Source organism: Fukomys damarensis, unplaced genomic scaffold (genome assembly GCF_012274545.1).
Source record: "Fukomys damarensis isolate Sample0158 unplaced genomic scaffold, DMR_v1.0_HiC HiC_scaffold_20, whole genome shotgun sequence".
Taxonomy (NCBI): domain Eukaryota; kingdom Metazoa; phylum Chordata; class Mammalia; order Rodentia; family Bathyergidae; genus Fukomys; species Fukomys damarensis.
This window is the reverse complement of record NW_022900932.1, coordinates 41,848,543-41,871,377: the sequence shown is the minus strand read 5'-3', so window position 1 is coordinate 41,871,377 and position 22,835 is coordinate 41,848,543. Positions and strand designations below refer to the sequence as shown.

Genomic DNA, 22,835 nt, shown 5'->3' with positions numbered 1-22,835 from the left:
CACGCCCCCGGAACGCTCTGACCGCCGGGCTCAGGGGACCCCGAGCCCAGCTAGGTGTCCTGAGCTGCAGTCTCCACTGGGCACTCCAGGCGTCGTGGCCGGAGACACCCTCCAGGAGAGGCCGAGCCGCGTCCGTCGGGAGAGAGGGGAGGACGGCAGCTGCCAGGAACGCTGGCCCAGGCGGCCATAGCCCCAGCCAGGAGTTTGGTCCGGGCTTGAGTCCAGAGTCGGGGCAGCTTGCCCCAGGCGAGGAGCGACAGGATCAGGCTGGATCGCGGGTCGCTGGCAGGGCTGTGCCTTCGCAGTCCCGAGAGAACCCTTCCAGTACGGTGCGCTCCCAGGAATAACGGTGACACTGGTTATTGCCCGGGGCTCCTCTTACCTTCACAACTGGAGAGAGCCCCTGGCTCCTAGAGCTACTCCGAAGAGAAGGAACTCCGCCCTTAGTTACACTCTAGCGGGTTCAGGCGAGTAGACTTCAGGTGCTCCAGTCTCGGGGCAGCCCCAGCCCATTTCAGTGGGGAGCTCCCAGACCCCAGCCCTTTCTCTGGGATGCTGGTAGAAGCTGCTCGGGACAGGATGCAAGGCGAGGATCAGGTCGTACAGTGCCAGGCAGAGGCTACGAAGTACTCTTGGATGCAATGGGGGATCCTCCGTGTCCTTTCTCCTTAGCCTTGGGGGGGTCACAGCTTCAGGCAGCCGGGATCTTCTGTTTTGCAAGTGTTTTCTGTTGAAGCCGAGGCGCTGTCTCTCCCAGTGCAGTGTGGCCTCAACCCTGTGCGCCTTCACGCGCCTCCATTGCAAAGGGCCAATTTCTCTATTGACGCCCTCCTGCGGTCGTCACACCTAGCGGTAAACTGTTTCCGCTAAGGTTCTGTATTAGTCCTGGAAATAGATTTCCGAGCTTTTTCTATTAGATTTTTAAAAATATTATTAAATCTACATCTTTGAACTATTTCTCCAACTGCATTGGGACAGAAGTAGGAAGACCGCACCCGGAGCTGGACTGCCTGGGTTCGAGTTTCACTTCGCACATTTTTGTTGAAAAACTGCGGTGTGCCAGCAGCGAACAAGACATGTAATCCTTGTCCTCACGGAGGCAGGAAACAAATTTCACACAGTTACATACATGTGCTAGGAAGGAGACGTGCACAGAGAGCTGAAGCCTTATAACAGGAGAACATCACTTAATTGTGGAGGTGGGGAGAGGGTCAAAGAACTGTAGGGAAGGGAAAGACTTCCCAAGTGATTGAGGTTTGTAAGATAAGTAGGTGTCAACAAGACTAGGGTGGGAAAGAGGGACGTTCCAAGTCCAGAGAACAGCATGTGAGTGTTGTCTGCTAATAACAACACTTGGTCACTTCACCACCCTGAGCTTTTCTTTGTCATAGGCATCTTCTTGTCATAGGCATCTTTCAGAATCAAATGAAAGGGAAGAGCTATAAGCACAGACAAACCTAATAAGTGTAGTACACTATTATTTGAGTTACAACCTTGGGAGTAAGACTATATCTATTTCTGTGTGTTTGCCCTGTTATATGACAAAAAAAAAAACACAATAGTATTGGCTGTTCAAATAACATTGGCTGAAGACAGGGATGGGGTTGAAGGGAGAATGTGTATTCCGTGAATATTTCAAGAATTGAACCATACGTGTGTGACCCATTAATACTATAATTAAATCCTTGAATAAGTGGCTGGTTGTAAATCTGAGGTGGGAAATGTGCAACATGCACTAAGAAACCATGTTGCCAGAAATCGTGGAGGGGTGGGTGGGCAGGCTGCCTTGAAAAGGCTTGCATTGGCTAAATTTGAAGAGATTATAATACATTGTTTATAGCCCTTCATGAGCTCATGGTAATAACTCAAAGTAAGAGAAAGGGGTAGAGGGTGGGAAAACTGGAAGAATGCCAGCTAACAAATGTAGAAAGTTGATAAAATCAGAAAATATAACCTTTTGTTCAAGAAAATCATCCTTGGACAGCAAAAGTAATGTGTGAAATGTTAAAGATGAGGCATCTCACAAGGTCTCATGATATCACCCCAACTGATTGGACTCTAGGTTTTTGAAAAATATATAAAAGACTTGCTCAAGGATAGTAAAGGAATGTAAATACTAATTGTATGTTAGGTGACAATATTAAACTAATGTTGTCTTAGGTGTGATGTTGGTATTGTGAGTTATACTGGAAAATGTAATTCTTGAGAGATATAAACTAAGGCATTGGGGCCAGGGATTTAGCTCAGTAGTTCCACCACCTGCCTCGAAAGCACAAAGTCTAGAGTTTGATCCCTGATACAAAAAAAAAAAAAAAAAAAAGTATTAAGGGGTGGTAGGTCATGATATCTGCCGCTTATTTTCAAATAGTTCAATGTACACATATATATGCACACATTCTTAATACATACATACTTAGGTACACATATGTGGAGATAAACTAAACTAAACCTCTGTAGGTTTTTAAGTTTTCAACATAAAACCTGGGGAGAAAGTATGATTTTGAATGTTAAAAATGAAAGCACTGCTTCATTTTTTGAAGGTAAAAATTGTAATTATCTGTTAAGTCTGCATATAATTTTAGGTAGCTCCTTACCCTTGGAACCATTAATGGAGGAGTTTTGGGGAATCATGTGGCTCTCTGTGAGTCAGCTCTGATGTCTGTAGTCTCCACCAGCCATCATTCTCATTGCAAGGCCTGCTGGAGAACTCAATCTGTTCTTCTGTGTTCCGAGAACAGACACAGGTTCTGAGGACCAAGAAAGGACAGTTATTGTCTGAACTTCAAATATCCCTTCAAAAGTTATATTTGGTCTTCAAAGATTAGGGCCTCAGTGAACTAAGCAAGTAACATTTTTTTCTCACAAAGTGTTTCCCCTCATTTTGTTTTTCTTCATTTTTGCCCCTTCCACCTAGCTAGTAACTGGAATAATTAATCCTGTTCATTTACGGCCTTTACATAAATCACTAGACTTAATATATCATCTTCAAAAATAGTATGAGTTCATAGTACTAATTTATTCTGGGCTTGATAAATGTACAAATATACCCCCAAATATTAAAATGCTGGGAAAATGATTGTTAATAATCACTATTACTAGAGAAATGTTCTCTAATCATTAAATAATCACTAATAAAGGAAGCATCGTTTCCTTCTTTGATGTCACCACAGGCCCTGAGAAGGAGATGTCGATCTTTAAAAAGGTAGTATAACATTCCAACTCAACTACATAATCCTCACCAGCAAATTGAAGCACTTAATTCTGTTAAGCTATATAACACTACCTTTTGTAAGTCCAGTCATCAGATCCGTGTTCACTTTGCTGTAGTTAAAAAAATTGCAACCACATTTGTGAATGTCACATTTATTGAACTACATAATTTTTAATATCACTTGAGTGGGTTTTATAGTTTGTTTTATTGTTTTAAAAGTCATTTGGGGATCTAAAAGAACTAGATTTTTCCAACATTGTCCTTATGATTTTTTTTTCACACAGTCAGAACTAATAAAACAAAACTGTTGTAGCTATTTAATTCAAAAATCTCTTGGAGTTTCAATATTTTTTCTCTGCTGGATACTAAAACCAATAAAGCTACATGAGATTTTAATTATATACCAAATTAAACAAGACTCTCTCCAAAAATTTGGCACCATTTATTTTCATCATTGTGCAAAGGACCAGATTTTGTAAGAAGAAAAGGTAGTTCTCACCTCTAATTTATCAAGTAAGAACTTATGTAGACTTTTTTGCAACTTATTTCCAATAATTAAATATATAGAGAGGTAAAATTCCAAATTAGCTGTAGCTGAAAAGCACAAATGGATTTTGTTATAGCAATTTAGTTCTATTTCTACTTACACTGCAAGACTTATTACCTTTGAGTGTTGGAATGACAATAATTTTTGTTTTTATTTTTTATTTTTATTTTTGCAGTACTGTGGGTTGAACCCACAGCTTTCACACTGAACTACATTCCCAGGCCTTTACTAATTTTTTTTATTTAGAGACAGGATCTGGCTAAATTGCCCAGGCAGGACATGAACTTGCAGTCTTGCCTCATCCTTTCGAAGAACTGGACTTACAGACTTGAGCCACCATACCAAGTGGAATGACGATAATTTATTAAATCTCATATCAAGTTGTTTCATCTTATTTAGTATTTGACAAAATCTAATTAGTATTTTAATGCCTTACTAATTTAACAAAATGACAGTCTGATCAAATAGAAATGTCTTGTCCATGTCAGGAATGGGACCAGAGCCCAAAATACATAGGTGGTAACCAATAATTACCTTGTCTTCTCTTCACCAGCGCTCTCTTTCTTCCTTTTACTGGAATTGTTTATTTGTTTTATTTTCTTTGGTTTTTATTGCTTGCTTGTTTAGTTTTTGGTTTTTTTAGTATCGGGGATTGAACTCAGGACCTTGTGCTTACGAGGCAGCCCGGCATGCTTCATTTTGGTTTGGTTTGGTGGTGCTGTGGATCAAATCCCCATCCATTCATGCTCAGCAAGTGCTCTACTACTGAGCCACTCCTCCAGCCTCCTTCCCACATTTTACATAGTACAATGTGTATTACGTAGCACTGTGATATAGGTGAATTTTACTGGCCATGAATCCTTAGGTAGCATCTATGATATTTATTTATTCAATGTAAAAGTTTTGAAGAACTCAATAAGAGTGCAAGAACTGAGTAGGTATTTCTCCAAAAAGGATATTCAAATGTCCAATAAGCACACAAAAAGATGTTCAACATCATTAATCATCAGGGAAATGCAAATTAAAACCACAAAGAGGTACCACTTCTTACAAGGATAGCTACAATAAAAAAACTTAAAAGCAAGTGTTAATGAGGATGTGTAATTTAGAAACCTCACACTTTGCTGGTAGCAGTGTGAAATGAAGTTGACTGCTTTGGAAAACAGCCTGGCAGTTCCTGAAAATATTAAACATAGAGTACCAGTGCAAATGGAATAGTGCAATTCCATCTCTAGGTGTATACCCAAGAAATGAAAACTTATTCACAAGTGTTTGCAGCAGACTTTTTCACGATAGTCAAAAAGTGGAAATATAACAGCCAAAAACTTGAACAGCCCAATGTCTATCAAGTGATGAATGGACAGATAAAATAAGGTATATCCACACCAAGGAATTTTACTTGTTAATGGAAAGGAATGAAGTTCTGATAACACTACAACATGAATGAACTTTGGAAATACATTTTTCAAAAGAAGTATGTCATAAAATGTCATATATTATGTGACTCTATATAAAATGTCCAGAAGAGTCAAATCCCTAAAGACAAAAAGCAGAGTTGTCTAGGGATAGAGAAGTTGGAAGTACATGAAGGAGAACTGCTAATGGATTTAGGGTTTCTCTGGGGATGAAAACATTCTAAAAGTTATTGTGATGGTTTCACAACTTTGTAACTATCTTAGAGAAAAATAGTTTAAATTGTATGATATACAAATTATATCTCAGTATTATATAATTATAAATAATGTAAGGATGTGACATGGTAGACAGTAATGTGGCATACAATAATTTTAACAATTAAAATATCTGACGTGATATTTTAGCATATAATCTAAGTCTAAAGAGGTAGAGCAAAATTCCTATGCACCAACCTTTGAAAAAGTACCAGAAGTGATGGACAGGGATTCTGGCTGTGTGGGCCATGGGACTTTCTAACCTGCATCCTATGCACCTTCCCTGTCATTTTGTCACAAGTGAAGTACCCTTCTAATCATCCAGGAAGGAGAGGAAGAACTTCATTACCAAGGAACCAAATATCCGAAGGAAAAAGGCAGTCCAGATTATAGTCCTGATGAGTGCAAAGTTCTCCTGTTCTTAACTCTCAAGATTCTATTCTGAGAAAAAGCAAAAGGCAACAAATGTTATGATGCCACACCAACAAAGCATTCCAAAGGCCTATGTTTTTCAGGGATGCTGTGTGTGTGTGTGTGTGTGTGTGTGTGTGTGTGTGTGTGTGTGTGTGTATGTTGGGAGGGTGGAGAGGTTGGTTCAGAGAATGCTGGGTGGAGGGACATTGTGGAGATCCAAAATATGGGGATTTACCAGCACTAGGGGTGATCAGGCTCTAGAAAAATGGAGGGTAAAGACCCTGCAGTTAACCTACAGGAGCTTATCCTCCTCTTCCACAAAGACTTAAGTTCAAGGACTATCTGGCTTCCTAAAATCACACTTCTCCCTCAGCTGTGAAATGGACCTGAAAGAATGACTTATTCAAGACATCAAAGAAGTTGTAACTGTTAAGAAATGTGGGAAACATTACTCACACCGAGGTTTGATTCAGAAAGGAAATCAGCTGAAATTACAGCTCTCACGAGAAACCTTGGTTACTTAGAAGAAGACCGCATAATGGTGGGTACATAGGGGACAATGAGATAGCAAGTGGCCGCGTGCAGTATACCATTTTGTACTATTTGAATTCTGAATCCGGTTCTATACAGTCTCTGGCGTGTAGTAGTGGCTCAATAGATATTTTTGACAACATCAATGAGTTGAGTAAAACAAACATGATTTTTAAATTCAAGCACCACTATTTCAACTAAGTTTTGATTCTTTTCCCTCTTACCCTCCCTCTCTTCCTTCTTTCCTTCCTTTCTTTTTCCTGTGCTGGGATTAAAACCCAGGGGCCTTTGGACTCACATGTATTAAGCAAATGCATCGCCAGCCCTGCTTTCTGAATATCTTTGGGCTCTATTTCCTTAAAAGTTACATATGGACTGTAATAATAGCTCTTTCATCCTATTGCTATGAGGATTAAATGAATTGTTATGTGTAAATCACTGGCATACCAGTAACCAAGTCATTAAGTGGTAGTTGTGGTGGTGAAGACGATGATGATATTGTCACCCATGATAATTACAACAATGATGGAGAAGGAAGAGTCCAGGGGGCTTTTAATTCTTTTATAGTAAAAAAGCATCTCTCTAGCAAATATTACTTGAAATAAATGCACAGCATTTGGATTTTGTATGCCTTTGACTAGAGGGAGAATTTTCTATTAGAAATTTGCCCAAAGTCTATTATATTAGATATAAATACCTAGTGGGGGCTATAAAGATCAATCACAGAAGGGCCAGGATTTAGTTCAGTGTGCTGTCACCTGCCTCATAAGCTCAAGGTCCCGAGTTCAATCCCCAGTACAAAAAAAATAATAATAATCATTGCCAAGGTTCCCTCCCTGTTATAATAGTATTGGCAAGTGTCCTGAAAATCAACTCAAGATTTATCTGTAATATGTTTGATTAGAATGAATATATAACACGAAGATTCAAGGCTGAACATGCAACAAATCTGATTGTCAAGTTTTTATAGTTGTTACTGTGGAAATGAGCCACATATTTCTAGACATCCTTCTAATCTTCTTACGTTTTTCTTTTTTATTAGCATCTGGACTTTTGTATATTCTTTAGATATATTCCATTTTATTTTATATATTTTAGTGTTATTGGTTGCTTGAAGGTATGGATTTTGTTTTGGTACCAGGGATCGAACTCAGGACCTTGTGCTTGCCAGGCAGGCATGGTGCCGCTGAGTTACATCACTGGCCCCTCAAAAAAAAAAGTATTTGAGTCTTCCGTTTCTTTCTTAATATATTGCCTGGTTGTTCTATTATTAAAAGTGATAACTTTCTACCTCACATCCAGGTCAAAAGAACACCACCAGACTGACGGAACATTAGCGTCCCTTTATCCTCAGACAGCTTTTCGAGATGGATGTTAATTGTTCCGTTTTTAGGGCCAGTGAAACTGAGATGCGGAGAATAAAGTCACTTGCTCACCATCACGTATCTGGTAAGTTGCGGATTCTGTGTGAAAGGCTTCACATTTGGTTGCGCAACCTTTGGATGTCTCCATTTGGGGGGATCTCCTGGATGAGTCTCGGGCTGTGTGCCTCGGTTTTCTATCATGGAAGCTTCAGAGGCCCCACACTTGTACCTAAACGTCTGTCCCATGTTCGGTCCCTCTGATGGGCAGCTCTTCCTGAGGGTAAGAGTGGGATGGCTGAAGTGGTGCAGTGGACCCTTTAGAATTTATTCCTCCCACAGTAATGGTGTCCAGTCTCTAGTGGGGCTCATGGTGACATCCCTGGAAGCACCACCCACCTGTCTTGGAGTATTGAGGAGGGGATTATTCTCACAGTCCAGCTTTGATTGCTGGCTGTTTTCCAAACCCTTGTGCCTTCTTGAAGACCCTCTGGCCTACCTACTTGTGATGTTTTACTTCTAAAATATTCCTCAAACGGCGGTGTAGCTGGGGACTGGGATCCACCCTGCCTGGCACATTATTTTTGGCGGCCTTATTGGGCAAAAGGAAAATTTTGTGATGATAATTTATGGTTCTTTTGAATTATGTTTGGTGGTAAGCTAAGATTTCCTATGTGTGGCCGGGCGTGGTGGCGCACGCCTGTAATCCCAGCACTCGGGAGGCTGAGGCAGGAGGATCGTTGTGAGTTCGAGACCAGCCTGAGCTACATAGTGAGTTCCAGGTCAGTCTCACTACATAGTAAAAAAAAAAAAAAAAAAAGATTTCCTATGTGTGTCTGAACGCAGCAGCGCCTCTAGCCACATGACTGCTTATAAGCAAATTGTATTAGTGGTTGCCGAACCATCTCCACCATTACATGGAAGGACAGCCCCGAGCAGCCCGAACTATACCTAAACCACTGCACTCAGACGTCTCCTGTGTTCAGAGGTGGGGCTTTTGAAGGTGATTGGATCATGAGGGTGACATAAGCATCGTGGGATTTGTCCATTGATGAATTTGTAGCTGGGTGCCTTATGAAGTGCGGCCTGGTCAGAAGAGGGTTACTAGAGGTGTGGAAGGGTGTGTTCCTGTGCATGGCTCCTCCTCCTCACTCTCTGCTGCTGCCCACCATGAAGCGAAGCCTTTCCTCGGCCAGGCCCTTCTGTCAAGACTCTGTCTCAGTGACTGGAACCCTCTCAAACCAGGGGCCACATCAACCTCTCCTCCTTAAATTTACTGCTATTGGGTAATTCATCCCAATAACAGAAAAAGTGAATAATAGACATATTTTTCCAGTAAGTTGCTTTTCTTGTGAAGTTATCCAGAATTATTTTTTCTCATTTTCATCCAAGAATCTGGATTAGCTTGGGCAGACTTTCACTGCAGGTTTCTTTGAGCATGAGACCTTTACGCTACCATATCAGTCAATGAGCACCATGGAGTAGTGACCCTTTTCTCTAGTTTACAAATTATACTAAGAATCTAGTTGCACATTTGCCTTTATAGTTGGATAATATACTCCACTGGGGACTTGAAGGCCCCGGTTTTGGTCTTTAGATAGTCAGAGGTCACGGTAGCTAAGAGTATTGATGACTTCCTTGAATTTACATTTATATTTACCCATAGATTATTTGTTGCTCCCCTCCAAATGTGGGTGCCTTTTGTCCTGGACTTTGGCAGGCATTCATTGGTATTAGGGGTGCTCCTCAGTGAAGGACATAGAAAGAAGAAAGGAAGAGAGACCAGGGGGCTGTACATATGAATTGTTTTTTTTAAATCTGAACTCCTAAGAACAGAAAATTATGCCAAAAAGTAGGTGTCATACACCTCATTCAGATTTCCTTTGTGCCTTCAAGCTGTAATTTTTATTCTCAAGGTTTTACTCTTTTAGATTTTCTTTCACAAAGTTTAGTCAAGTATAAGGTCTCTATTATTTATCAACCCAGTGTTGAAGCTCCACGAATAAGTTTGTCCTGATGGATGACATGTGTGCTTTTCCAGGAGTGATCTCACCTGAATATTGTGTTTCAGCTCTATATTTTTTTTCATGTCGTTTTGAGACAGGGTCTCACTATGTAGTTGAGACTGACCTGGAACTCCCTGTGTAGCCCAGGCTGGTCTCAATCTCACAGTGATCCTCCTGCCTCAGCCTCCCGAGTTCTGGGATACAGGCGTGCACCACCACTCCTGGCTGAAGGGCCTTACTTTTAAAGGAAGAATATCTGCAAAGTCCTGGGATAGTGTCTTATTTAGGAGACAAAGACTATTGCTGTTTTTTAGAGTCTTAAATTTTGGTGAGACTTTTTCTTCTCACAATCTGTTTTCTTCCTCTGACTAATCATAGGCCCTAAGGGTTTTTTTTTTCTCTCTCTCTCTCTCTCCATTTAACCTGGATAAAAAATAAAGATAAAACTTCCCCTAAATAAATAAATAAATAAATAAATGTGACAGAATGGCCAGACATGGCCTATACTTGTAATCCTAGCAATACAGAAGCTGAGAGGCAGGAGGATTGCAAGTTTGAGCCAAGTCTGGGTAACTTAATGAGATCCTGTCTCAAAATAAAAATGCAAAATGGCTGGGAAGCCAGATGTGGTGGTGCATGCCTGTAATTGCAGGACTCTGGAGGCTGAGGCAGGATTGAAACATGTTTGAGGCCAGCCTGGGCTATGTGGAGAGTTCAAGATCAGCCTGAACTACACAGTGATACCCTCCCTCCCTCAAAAAACAAACAAACACAGAAACCAGGGGGGTGTGTGTGGGAGGGTAGGGCTAGGAGGTAACTCCCTGGGACCTGGGTTCCATCGCAGTACGAAAGAAAAAGAGAGAGGAAGAGGGAGAGGGGGGAGAGAGAAGAGGGAGAGGGAAGAAAGAGACAAAATGAAGTCTCCAAAAGTTACTTGCTATTTTCTGTCTTCCTTCAATTCTGTCAGTTTTTGCTTCACGTATTTGAAGCTGTTGTTAATTACATGTGTTTATAATTGTTATGTCTTGTGGATGGATTGATACTTTTATTAGTAAAATATGTCCCTCTTGCTGGGCACAGGCATGGGCCTATTGTCCTAGAACTTGGGAAGATGAAGCAAAAGTCCAGGTGTTTGCGATCAGCCTGGCCTCACAGCGAGACGCCATCTCAAAGAAAAAGAAGGCTCCTCTATGTCTAATAATAATTTTTGCCCTAAAATTATCTTGGAGAATATCAGAACAGGCACTATAGGTCTCTTTTGGTTATTGAATACACAGCATTGCTTTTACTATCCTTTTGCTTTCAACATGTGTTTATCTTTGAATGTAAAGTGTGTCTCTTGTAAAGAGCGTACAGTGGAATTGCACATTTTAAATTCATTCTGCCAATGTATCAATTTTTGTTTCAGTGTATTAATTTTGATTGGGATATTTAATCCATTTAATGTAATTACTAGTAAGAAAAGATTTGTTATTTTGCTGTTTTCTGTATGTCTTATGTCTTTCCATCATCTTCCATTACTGCTCTCTTTTTCTAGATATTTTCTAATGTACTATTTTTAACTCTTTTCATTTCTTTTACTGTACACACATACACACACACACACACAGAGCAATATAGAGAGTCCACTAAAAATGTATACACACTTCAGGAAAAGAAAAACTATTATAAATATTTTAATACTAAATTTATTAGGGCATCATGAGATTAATGCAAGTTACCTTTGACCTCTGCAATTAAAAGAGGTGCACAGGGCTGGGGATTTGGCTCGGTGGTTCTGCTGTCTGCCTTGCAAGTGTAAGGACCTGAGTTCGATCCCTGGTGCCCCACTCCCAAAAAGAGGTGCTCAAAGTGGTGGCCATTAGCTTCCAGATGTTTATTAGTATAGCAAACTGCTGCTTGAGTAACCTTGGTCTTTGAGATTGCTATACATGAATTTTCAATTTCTTCTCTAAGGGCCAGCAGTGTAGTAGGTTTTCTGCAGTATCCAACATTCTCTCTGCAATATATGATCATATGAGGGTAACACTATCTGTTGAAAAAACAGTCATACTATTTTTTTTCCTGAAGTGTGTATACATTTTTGGGCAGACTCTCTATGTATACATACATACTTTTGTTTGGAATGATTACAGTATATATCTTAATTTAACAATCTATTCCAGATTAATACCAACTTAAAATCAGTAGTATACAAAAGCTTGTTTCCATATAGTCAAGTTCCTTTCCCCCTTCTCATAATGTTGCCATACAAATTACATATTCACACATTGTTTGTCCATCATCATAAGCATAGATTTATAGTTATAACCTTATGCAATTGTCTTTTTTTCTTTTTGGTACCAGGGATCAAACTTGGGACCTTGCGCTTGTGAGACAGGTGTCAACACCACTGAGCTAAATCTCCAGCCCTGTAGCTATCTTTTAAAATCAAATAAGAGGAAAAAAGAATTATAACCAAACATATATATGTACTTTTAAAATTTTACCTATTTGGTTACCTTCCTCAGTATTCTTTTCATGTGTGTGACACTGAAAATTGAACACAAGGTCTTTGCACTGATCTGTATCTTCAGCTCTTTTAAACTTTTTTTTTTTTTTACATTGCGACAGGTTCTTGCTAAGTTGCCCATGTTGGACTCAAACTTGAGCTCCTCGTGCCTCAGTCTCCCAAAATGCTGTGATTACAGGCATAAACCACGATGCCCTGCTGCTCTTTCTTTTCATATGGAAACAAGATACTCTCAAATATTGTTTCATTTCACACAGACAGACAGTTTTTAATAGTTCTTGTGTGGCAGGTTTGCTGATGTCTCAGTCTTGTGTGTCTTGGAATGACATATTTTTCTTCTTCTTGAATTATAGTTTTGTAGATGTAAGAGACTTGGTTGATGGTATTTTTCTTTCAGCACTTTTAATGTCCTCTCGTGGTCTTCGAATCTCCATGGTTTGTGATGAGAAACTGAAAGATCTCTTCAATGTGAGCCATTATATTTCACTTTTCAGGATCCTTTTATTTTTTTTTTCGATTGTTGACAGTTTGATTATGATATGTATGGATATGGATTTTTTTTAGTTTGTCCTACTTGGGGTTTGATCAATTACTTGGATATGTAGATTAATGTATTCTAGCAAACTTAGGAATTTTCTTTAATTGTTTGTTTATTCTTTCTGTCCCTTTCTCTTCTAGGACTCCCATGATGTGTATATTGGTATACTTGATGATATCTCACAAGTTTCTGATGCCTTGTACATTTTTTTTTTCATTCTTCCTTCTGTTCTTCAGATTAGGTAACCTCAACTGGCTCATCTTCAAATTTGCTGAGTCTTTTTCTTTGATCAGTTCTGTTCTTGAGTACATATGTTGCGTTTCAAAGGTTTTAGTTATTATACTTTGTAACTCCAAAATTTGTTTGGTTTTTATTATTTCTATTTCCTTCTTGCTATTTCTATTTGTGGAGACACTACTCTTATGGTTTTCTTGATTTTTAAAAGCATAGTTTCCTTTTGCTCTTTGAATGTGAAAGGAAAACCATCTCCTCGTGTTGAATTGGACAGCTGTAGGTGTCACTATGCTTGCTGAGAAAGATACATTCCATCCATAGCCCTGCTATAACGCAAACTCACTAGAGCAGGACGATCTTGGAAAGTCCTGCCAGACCTCCCTGCTTCCCACTTCATTGCCCTTCTGCTTATGTAATTATGCTTAGATTAATGGCCGTTTCCCCAGCAACGTCGGTTGCTCTTTCTCCCTCCCCATAGAAACAAAGATATAAAAATGGAAGTAAACTTCTCTTCCAAGCTCTCCAGGCTATTTGGATCCCTTGGAGCCTCCAGCTAATAAAAAGCTGATTTGCTCCTACTCCTTGTCCGGTACTCTGTCCAGGAAACGCATAGCAGTCATGCTTCAGATGCATTTAAAATAGTTAATTAGGGCCGGAGATTTAGTTCAGTGGTGCCCTGCCTGCCTCGCAAGCGCAAGGTCCTGAGTTCGATCGCCGGTAAGGGGTGGGGGAGTAATTAAAAAAAAATTTTTTTGGTGGTGCTGGGAATCAAGCTTAGGGCTTTGAGTTTGTTAGGCAAGTACTTCAGCAGTGAGCTATAAACCCAATCCTGCTTTAAATTCTTTATCTAGTGAATGTAACATCTGCATTTTTTTCGGCGTTTTCTGCATTTCTCGGCTTTTTTCCCCCTTACGATTATTTTCAACAAATGCCCTGGGGAAAATGCTGTTCTCATTGTGCAAGATTTGACTCAGGTGAAATAAAGGGAAGCCTTTTAACCAGGTGTGGGGGCGCACGTCTGTAATCCCAGCACTCGGGAAACAGGAAGGAAGATTGCAGTGCGTTTGAGGCCAACCTGGGCTGCATAGTTCAGGACCAGCCTGAACTACAAAGCAAGACCCTGTCTCAAAAAAAAAAAAAAAAAAAAAAAAAAAAAAAGGCAAACCTTTTGAATGAGGGTTTCCAGAGGATTTCCAGAGTCCAATAATGACGATTCTCTAAGAACGGTGTTTTGGAGGGCTCCAAACCAGGGGCTAGCCTGTGACTGGTAGGCTACTGGCTTTAACTAAAGTTATGGGACCGGTGCTTGACACACTAATGAAGAGTGTTGAGAAGGCAAGTTAAAAACACCGCAAAACATCATTCTTATAAATAAATGAATCAAGCAAGCAATACTTGCTCCCTGGACTATTGCAAGCTTTTAATTTCCAGAATTTAAAAAATTTTGAAATGAACAAATTATCTCAAAGTTTTTACTATTTTTCTCGAAAAATGGGTTTTCATAGGATCTTATTCCACCGTTCTCACTGATATCACCTCCTTCAGTTCTTTGGAGCTCATTGTTGTTGGTTTTGGTGCTGGGCCTCTCAAATGCTAGGTACATGGCCCACCTCTGAGCTACACCCTGGCTCACGGAGCCCTTTGAAGGTCTCTGTTGTCTTCCTCCACTCTTTCTATTACAAAGTCGGTTGTCAGCATGATTTTTGTTCCTATGAACTCATCCTTTTTTTTCTATATCTTTGATTCCCCCCCCCCACAGTACTGGGCATTGAATCCAGAGCCTTTGCACTGAGCTCTTATCAGTTCTTTTTATGTTTTACTATGAGACAGAACCTTAACAAACCATTAATTTACCCAGGCTGGGCTTGAACTTGTGATTCTCCCAACTCAGTCCCACTGAGCGCTGGAATTACAGACATAGGCCACCATGCACAGTTTTATCTTCGGCTATGAGGTATTTAGGTATGCATTTGTATTTATTCTGCTTAGGGTTTATACAGTGGTATACACAGTATTGCAACGCCGCCACCACCCCGCCCAGAATCCACACACTAACCTCTAGTGGATTTGGAGATTTGGCCTATGAGGAGGTAAACTGAAAGGAAGTCATAAGGGTGAGCATCCAATATGATGAGATTAGAGTTCTCATAAGCAAATACTAGAGCACTCTCCCCAACTTTCCTACCCTGCCAGGAAGAGAGCCCTCACTGGTGTGGTTATGCCTACAACCCCAGCACTTTGGGAGCCTGAGGCTGAAAGGTCACAAGTTAGAGCCCAACATAGACAACTTATTGACTTAGACACTTTCCCAAAATAAAAAAGTAATGAAGGGCTGGGGATGTAGCTTAGTGCAAAGGCCCTGTGTTGGAGCCCCAGCACTGCCAAACCAATCAACAAACAAACATAGCCTCATTAGAATCAAAGTATACTTGCTCCTTGATTCCAGACTTGTAGCCCCCACAACAGTAATACAAGCTATTTCTGTTGCTTGAGCCACTCTTTCTATGGCATTTTTTTCACAGCAGCCTGGGCTAATACATAGGGCTTCAGTCCCATTGTTTCTCTTGACCAGACTCCGGTTACACATATGGCTACTTCATGATAACCTGTTTGTTTCTCATCTTTTATCTACCCTTTCTTTCAGCTTAACTGTTCTTCTAACTCTTCTAACTTTTCCCCTCCTTTTAACCATGACTACTCCGCAACTAAACTCATCTTTTATTTATAATTTGTCCCATTTTTCAGTTCTAGAATATCTGTCTCATTTTTATGGTTTCTAGTTTAGGCCAAAACACTCCATCTTATCTGTACATTTTCTGAATATTTAATTAAAGTTCTCATTCCAAAACTTCATTAACTGCGCTTTCTGTGTGGTTTTTTTTTTTTTTTTGTACCGGGGATCTAACTCAGGTCCTTGCGCTTGAGAGGCAGGCTCGGCAACCACTGAGCTAAATCCCTGGCCCTTTGTTTTTTTTTTTTTTTTTTGGTACTGGGGATGGAACTTGGGAACTTGTGAGGCAGGCAGTGGCACCACTGAGCTAAATCCGGGCCTTACAATACACCTCTCAAATTGTAGTATTTTAAAACATTTTTTGAATCTGCTGATTAACACTTCCAACAATATTGATACTTATGTTTATTAGTATGTGCAGACTTTCTTTTTTGGGAGTATATATGTGAGTGTGTGTCTGTGTGTGTGATGTCACAGATTTATACCTATATATCTACCTATTTTTATATGATTTTAATCCTTTTTTCTCTTCTCCCCATCCCTAGATGCCCTTCCCATCTCCAGTCTACTTCCCTGTTTCCTATCATCTGATGTCTCTAATTTAATGCTTTAGAAGCCTTTTACGTTTTGAATGACTTTAGCTGACTTTTGAATGACTTTACACTTGCTCTATTAAATTGGTGCTGGGACATTTTAAAATTAAGTTTAATTCTAGGGTGAAATAAATCTGACCCTCTGTAATGCAGGCCCTTGATCCTGAGGGTGAGGAGGGTCGGCCCTTGCATCTCCAGATCCTCACTGTCTGCTCATGAGCCAGACTTCTCAACACCTGCACCTCCACACAGTTTCCTGTTTATCACTTTTTTCTTTACTCCCCCTCTGAAACTAAGAGGTTTGCTGTTTTGAGTATAGGACCATTCTTTAGTATCAGTGATGCAGGAGGCTGGGGATTTAGCTCAGTGGCACTGTGCCTGCCTTTCAAGTGCAAGGTCCTGAGTTCGATCCCTGGTTGGGGAAAAAAAAATCTGGCGGGCATTGTGGCACACCCCTGTAATCCCAGCACTCTAGAGGTTGAGGCAGGAGGATTACTGTGAGTTGGAGACCAGCTTGGGCTACATAGTGAGTTTCAGGTCAGTCTCAACTACATAGTTTGAGACCCTCTCTCAAAAAAAAAAAAAAATCAGTGATGCAAAGCTCAGTTTATTAAAAAATAAATCCAACACCAATAACAATATGATTCTATCTTCAGCTTCAACACTGATTATATTGTATGTATCAGTGTAGATTTCCTTTCAGTTTATCATGTTTGGAGTTTCATAATATTTTGGGGTGTGTAGATTCAAGAATTCTAGCAAATTTGAGAAGATTTTAGCATCATTTTTTCACATCCACTGTCTCTTCTTTCCTTCTGGGTCTTCCGTTTTTAACGTTCATATGGTGCTTAGTGGTGCACTCCAGGTCTATGAGACAATTTCAAACAACTTAGTTTACAATTTATTCTAATTGCTTATGCTCACATCTGCTATTGGAGCTCTTTAATGGTTTGCTTCTACTTGTTATTATGCTTTGCAGCCCCTAATTTGTATGGTTCCTTTTACTAGTTTCTTGTAACTTTTCTTTTAATTGTTTATTGATACATTTTAGGTATACAACACACATTCATCATTGGGATCTTGTACCTTTACATGATGCATCTTGCTTACTTTTCCCTCATTCCCCTGCCCTCCCTTTCACCCCCTCCACCCTTCCCTATTCACAAAGACTTTGTTTCTATTTTTTTTCCTTTTCTCATATTATTAGTTATTTATTTTTCAACTTGTAGTTAGTTTCTTTATGGATCTTCTTCATTTGTTGAGACTTTATTTTCCTGGATTCTTTTGGCTCTTTTGAGTGTATTTAGAAAAAATGACTTAAAATTTTATCTAGTACTAGAAGTTCTGTTGCACAGTAGGGGAACTATAGATAACAATAATGCTCTCTGGGAGGCTGAGGCATGAGAATCACTAGTTTAAGCTCAGTGCAAAGGTCCTGGGCTCAATATCCAATGCTGGCAAAAAACAAACAAAAAGGTGTATATTTCAAAAAGGGTAGATTTTGAATGTCATCATAAAAGAGTACGGATAGGTATATAACACAATGTATACATCTCTAAATATTACATGGTACTCCATAAATATGTATACTTTTTATGGGTTTAGGTTAAAAATAAATTTCATCTTCAGAATAAATTTTTGGCCTATTAAGTTCAATATCTATGCTTCCTCAGATTGTTCTTTTTTTTATTTTTGCTTTTTTTTTTTTTGTTTTTTTTTTTGTTTTTTTTGGTACCAGGGATTGAACTTGGGTCCTTGTGCTTGCAAGGTAGGCCACCGAACCGCTGACCTAAATCCCCGGCCCCTATTTTTACTTTTTTTCTAGTACCAGGGATCGAACTCAGGACCCTGTTCTTGCAAGGCAGTCACGGAGCCACTGAGCTAAATACCCAGCCCTTCTTATTTCTTTTGTGAATGAGCTATATATTTTTTTCTTTCTGTGCCTGTTTCATGGTGAAAGCTAAACGTTTTGATTATAACGTGGTAACTCTGATATCAGACTCTACTCATCAGGAATGCTTTTACTTGCTGTGAGCTATAATACATGAGTTATCCAAATTGTTTTTGTAAAGTCTCTTATTGTTTGACTTACATGGTCTCTAAGGTGTTTTCATTTTGCTTGTGTTCAGCTAATGTGTTGACAGATTTCCTTGAACACCAGTCACTCCAAAAATAAGAACCCTTCTAGTTTTTGCAAATTGGTTGCGTTGGGGAACACCTTCAGTGCTTAGCCAGGGCATTTAAAATCAACCTTTTACTTCCACCTTGCACTAAGCATAGAAATCAGGCACAGGTGGAAACTTGGGTCTTCTCAGGTTCTTCCTACATCCAATTCACCACAAGCAGATGTCTAGCTTTCTAAATCTTGCAATATATGTAGGTGCTTTTGAATGACCTGATTTCCTTAAGAAATTCTCTGCACTGCTTTTTCTGAGGCATTAGACGCTTATTTACCTCAGCTGCAATTGCTGGTCTCAGGTGGCAGTGGACTGCTACTCATTTGCCTTATATTTTTGACAAATGCTCACTTTTCCACCTTGAATTTAAACTTAATGAAACAAAGTGAGTGCCTTGTGTCCATCTTTCAGTTTTTCCCAGACTAAACAATCTTGAGAATAAAGCCTTTCTGTTTCCTAGGAATCAAGGACCACCAGACCCTGAGAGTGGGGGCTCCTATCTCCTTGTGAAGATTACCATAGAGCCTTCAGGATGGGGAGGGAAATGTGGAAAGGCCAAGTAAAACACAAATCTTTCCTGGTTTTGGATGGTCTTTCGCTTGACTGTTTCCAGAGTTTGGAGGTTGAGTCTGAATGTTTTTTATTCTTTTGATGCTTTTGTGAAGGAACAGTTTTTGAAGTTACCATGCCATTTTTGATGAAGGGACTCTTGGTTATTTTTTAAGTATATGACACTGTATGAAAAGTTGTTGTGGTAATAATAATTTATGGTTCTGGATGTTAAAATTTCCTGGAGATTTTTTTCTTGGCAAGCATCAGCATTCCTAGATAACTTTTTAAACAGTCAGAATGAGAGAACTTAAAGCTGGTATTGAGGTTATGTCTGGATGAAGCTGTTTCTCAATCTTGCACCTAAGGCACAGGCCACCCTTGGAGTGTAACTGGAAGCATGGCGTATTTGCCAGGCCTATTGTTCTTTTTGTTTGTTTTTTGAGACAGGGTCTCATTATGTACTTGAGACTGATCTGGAACTCACTATGTAGCCCAGGCTGCTCTCGAACTCACAGTGATCCTCCTGCCTCAGCCTCCCAAGTGCTGGGATTACAGGTGTGCGCTGCCACACCTGGCTCCTATTGTCCTTGCTGATGTCTGTATAGACATTTATTTTAGGAGTCTTAATGTAGATTGTTTATATATATATAATTGCCAGGTAAGAAATTATGGGGCAAGAAAGAAACCAAATTTATTAATTATAAATTTACAAGGGGAGATCTCTCCATAACTGACATTGACATATTTGTAGAGAAATTATACCCATAATTTTATTAAAATTTTGGTGGTTTTTTTTTTTTTTTTTTGGTACAGGGAATCAAACTCATGACCTTACGCTTGCCAGGCAGGCAGGCATGGTGCCACTGAGCTATATCTCCGGCCCTAAAACACTACTGCTGCAAGGTAAATTTAGTTCTTCAAAGTTGCACATTTTCTAATTCTCCAATAGGACCTGGGTTTTGTTAGCTATCAAAGTCTAAGATACATACACTAAAGATGACATGGGCACCAAATGTTTTCCTTGCACGTATTTCTTCTAAGTCCTCTGTAACTTCATGTTCTCACTTCCAGAAATATGGCTGCCAGAGAAAAATGTCAGGGCATTAGGCATGGTGGTACAGGCCTGTACTCCCTGCTACTCAGGAGACCAGGGCAGGAGGATCGCAAGTTTAGGCCCATTTGGACAACTTCGTGAGACCTTGTCTCAAAACAAAAACAAAAAGCGCTGTGGGCATAGCTTAGTGGCACAACACCCTTGTTTTTATGCTATAAAGCCATTAAAAAAAAAAGCCAGGGCTCTTCTAAGGGTTAAGATTAAATGTATATAAACATATTTTATTATATACAAAGAACAAGACGTTTCATAAAGCAAACAAAAGAATACAAATTATAGTTATAATTGGCAGTTTCAAAAAGTCTTTAAATCATATGACCTTCTCCTACAAACATAACCCTTAAGACTGGGACCACAAAGCCCTGATTCAAAGCTCTAGGAAGTTCTATTGTAATAGCAATCTATATATATTGGAGAAGCTGGTTTTTGGAAGAACTCTGGGCTAAATGTTTTTATGTTTAGGGAAAAATAAAAACTGAAAGAAGATATATTTCCAGAGGAGGGGTTGGGGGGAGGTGTGTAGGGGGTACAGCTTGGCACTCCTTAGGCTTAATTCCTAGAACTACAACAAAAAGAAAGAAAAAAGGAAGAAAAAAGGAACCTTTTTGAGCTTTAAAGATTCTGTGACAGCGCTGGGGATTTAGCTCAGAGGCACCGCGCCTGCCTTGCAAGTACAAGGTCCTGAGTTCAATCCCCAGTACCACAGAGAGAAAGATTCTGTGACAAATGAAAAGTGAGAAAGTGACCCGAGAGGTCAAAACAGAAAAATCTAGGGAAAAGAAAAAGTAGACTTAAGTAAATCACAGCAAGAGAATAAATGGGATGATCCCCTGCAAGGCGAAGGGTGAGGGATATTTACTTATGTTAGTTCAAGCATAAAACAATGCAGCTCCCACATATTTGCTACTTAATAACATACAAAGGAAATACAAGGGAGAGGTACTTTATATGAAAAGCTACAAATATATTTACTCAATTCAAATCCCCAAATGAAACCCAATTTAATACACAGGGAATTACAAGGATGACCAAAACATGGGTAGATATTAAAGTTAACTACATTTACTAGCTACCTTGATATATTCTATTCCTTTTAAATCTGTACATAACGCTCAAGTTCTGAGGCTTCAGGTTTTATTTAAAAAACACCTGAGCCTCAAGTTAACCAAAGATTTCTCTAGGCTCAAAGTGGTAATCTGCTCTTCACAACAGAGTGCTCTGTAGTTTCTTACACTTTAGACCTCTCCATCAGGTTAATGCCTGTTTTCTTTGTCTTTTCCATGTGATTTTTTATGCTGAAAATTTAAGAAAAGAAATCAGTCAATACAACATTTGATACACTTTAGCTATACATTATTTTCATAAGTTCTCTAGGTTATAAGCAAGAAGGCTGAATTATGAAAACCTTCAGAAAAGGTTCAACACAAATTTGAGCTAACAATTTTCTGGTCAAGTACAGGCAAACACCTTATTTTACCACGAGTAGAAGCAGTAGAGTGAAAGAAAGACTAATTTTCTGCATTATTTTCTAGGGCAAAATTATAAAAATTAGTATAGGGTAATAATTCTCAGCATGGAATGATTTTGCCCTGCAGTGGACATGAAGGTAACACTTTTTGTTGTTACACTTTTTGTTGTGAGTAGAAGCTATGGATGCTGCTAAACATCATACAATCAATACAACTATTCAATTCAAAATGTTAGTAGTGCCCAGCAATGTGGTGCACGCCTATAATCCCAGTGCTCTGGGAAGCTGAGGCAGGAGGATCTCAGCCAAGCCTGGGCTACATAGCAAGTTCAAAGTCAGACTAAATAGTGAGACCTTTACTCAAAAAGAAACAGATACAACCAAATATAATCAGAAGCAGCACTTCAACTATAAAATGTAGACACCAATGTCCTAAATAATTTCTTACTTTTCTAGGCTCATCCCTTCAGAGTAGTGGGAAAGATGCCAGGCAGTTTACAGTGCCATGTTTCCAGTGGTGTTAAAAGGTGGAAGGAGAGGTCACAGCGTTTAATTGCACAGGATCAGAGCAAGGAAGACACTCAGGAAACAGGGGGATGGTTAATAAGAGAAGAGCCTTGGGCGTGAAAAATCACTCATATAACCTAAGAGACCTTCAGTGTCTCCATTATAAGCCCCTTAGCCTTCAGAGTCTGACAGGGAGAGACAGGCTCTTAGACTTCCAAGCAATGGTAGAAAAAAGACAGAAATGACTGATCTCAGAATCCATTTTAAGTGAAAAAGAAGCAGAAAGGGAGAAAATATAACAGTCAAAGATTATCAGCCAAGGATGTAAAGTAAAAACTTGCTTTTATTCCTCCTATAGGAAATCCCTCATCGATATCAGACTATGCAAATAATTTAAATCATAAGTTAACAAGCCATTCTAAAAAAATGACTGAAAATTTTGTTTTTCTACAACAAAAGTAATGCCTTTCTACAGAACAGTGGATGACTGCATTAGAGCAGACGTGTGAGGAATATCCGAAATGATACCCTAGTACCTGGAAAAACGGAACCCCACCACTTGGACATTCCACATTGGCATCTACAGGCAGCTTTTGACTTAGAGGTTCTTCAATGTACAGCTCCAGAACTACCTTTTCTTCATTCATCACCTAAAAGAAGAAGTGAGTG

At 39.5% G+C, this 22,835-nt stretch overlaps 1 protein-coding gene and 1 long non-coding RNA gene across 10 annotated transcripts in view; one reads left to right on the top strand and one right to left on the bottom strand.

Moving 5' to 3' along the window:
* The first annotated feature begins 46 nt into the window (after nucleotides 1-46).
* On the top strand, nucleotides 47-22,718 carry LOC104867673. 5 transcript variants are annotated; one of them, XR_781837.2, is made up of 5 exons: nucleotides 302-329; nucleotides 6,216-6,383; nucleotides 7,676-7,822; nucleotides 19,891-19,980; nucleotides 22,626-22,700. It is a non-coding gene; the product is annotated as an uncharacterized LOC104867673 (long non-coding RNA). The 5 variants fall into 5 exon arrangements; XR_781838.1 differs by lacking the exon at nucleotides 6,216-6,383 and having other exon boundaries at nucleotides 47-329; XR_002025613.1 differs by lacking the exon at nucleotides 302-329 and having other exon boundaries at nucleotides 6,023-6,383; nucleotides 22,642-22,718.
* Kif11 (kinesin family member 11) overlaps nucleotides 17,070-22,835 on the bottom strand; it is a 57,285-nt gene continuing 51,519 nt past the window's right edge. For 3 of the 5 annotated variants that reach the window (XM_019208673.1, XM_010632095.1, XM_019208675.2), the window contains one exon: nucleotides 22,530-22,816. In XM_019208673.1, coding sequence (XP_019064218.1) covers nucleotides 22,565-22,816 — 252 coding nt within the window. In that variant the 3' untranslated portion in view covers nucleotides 22,530-22,564. Of the gene's footprint in view, nucleotides 17,216-20,066; nucleotides 20,157-21,264; nucleotides 21,487-22,529; nucleotides 22,817-22,835 lie in introns of those variants that run through there. The other 2 variants (XM_033766656.1, XM_033766657.1) reach the window with 2 other exon arrangements.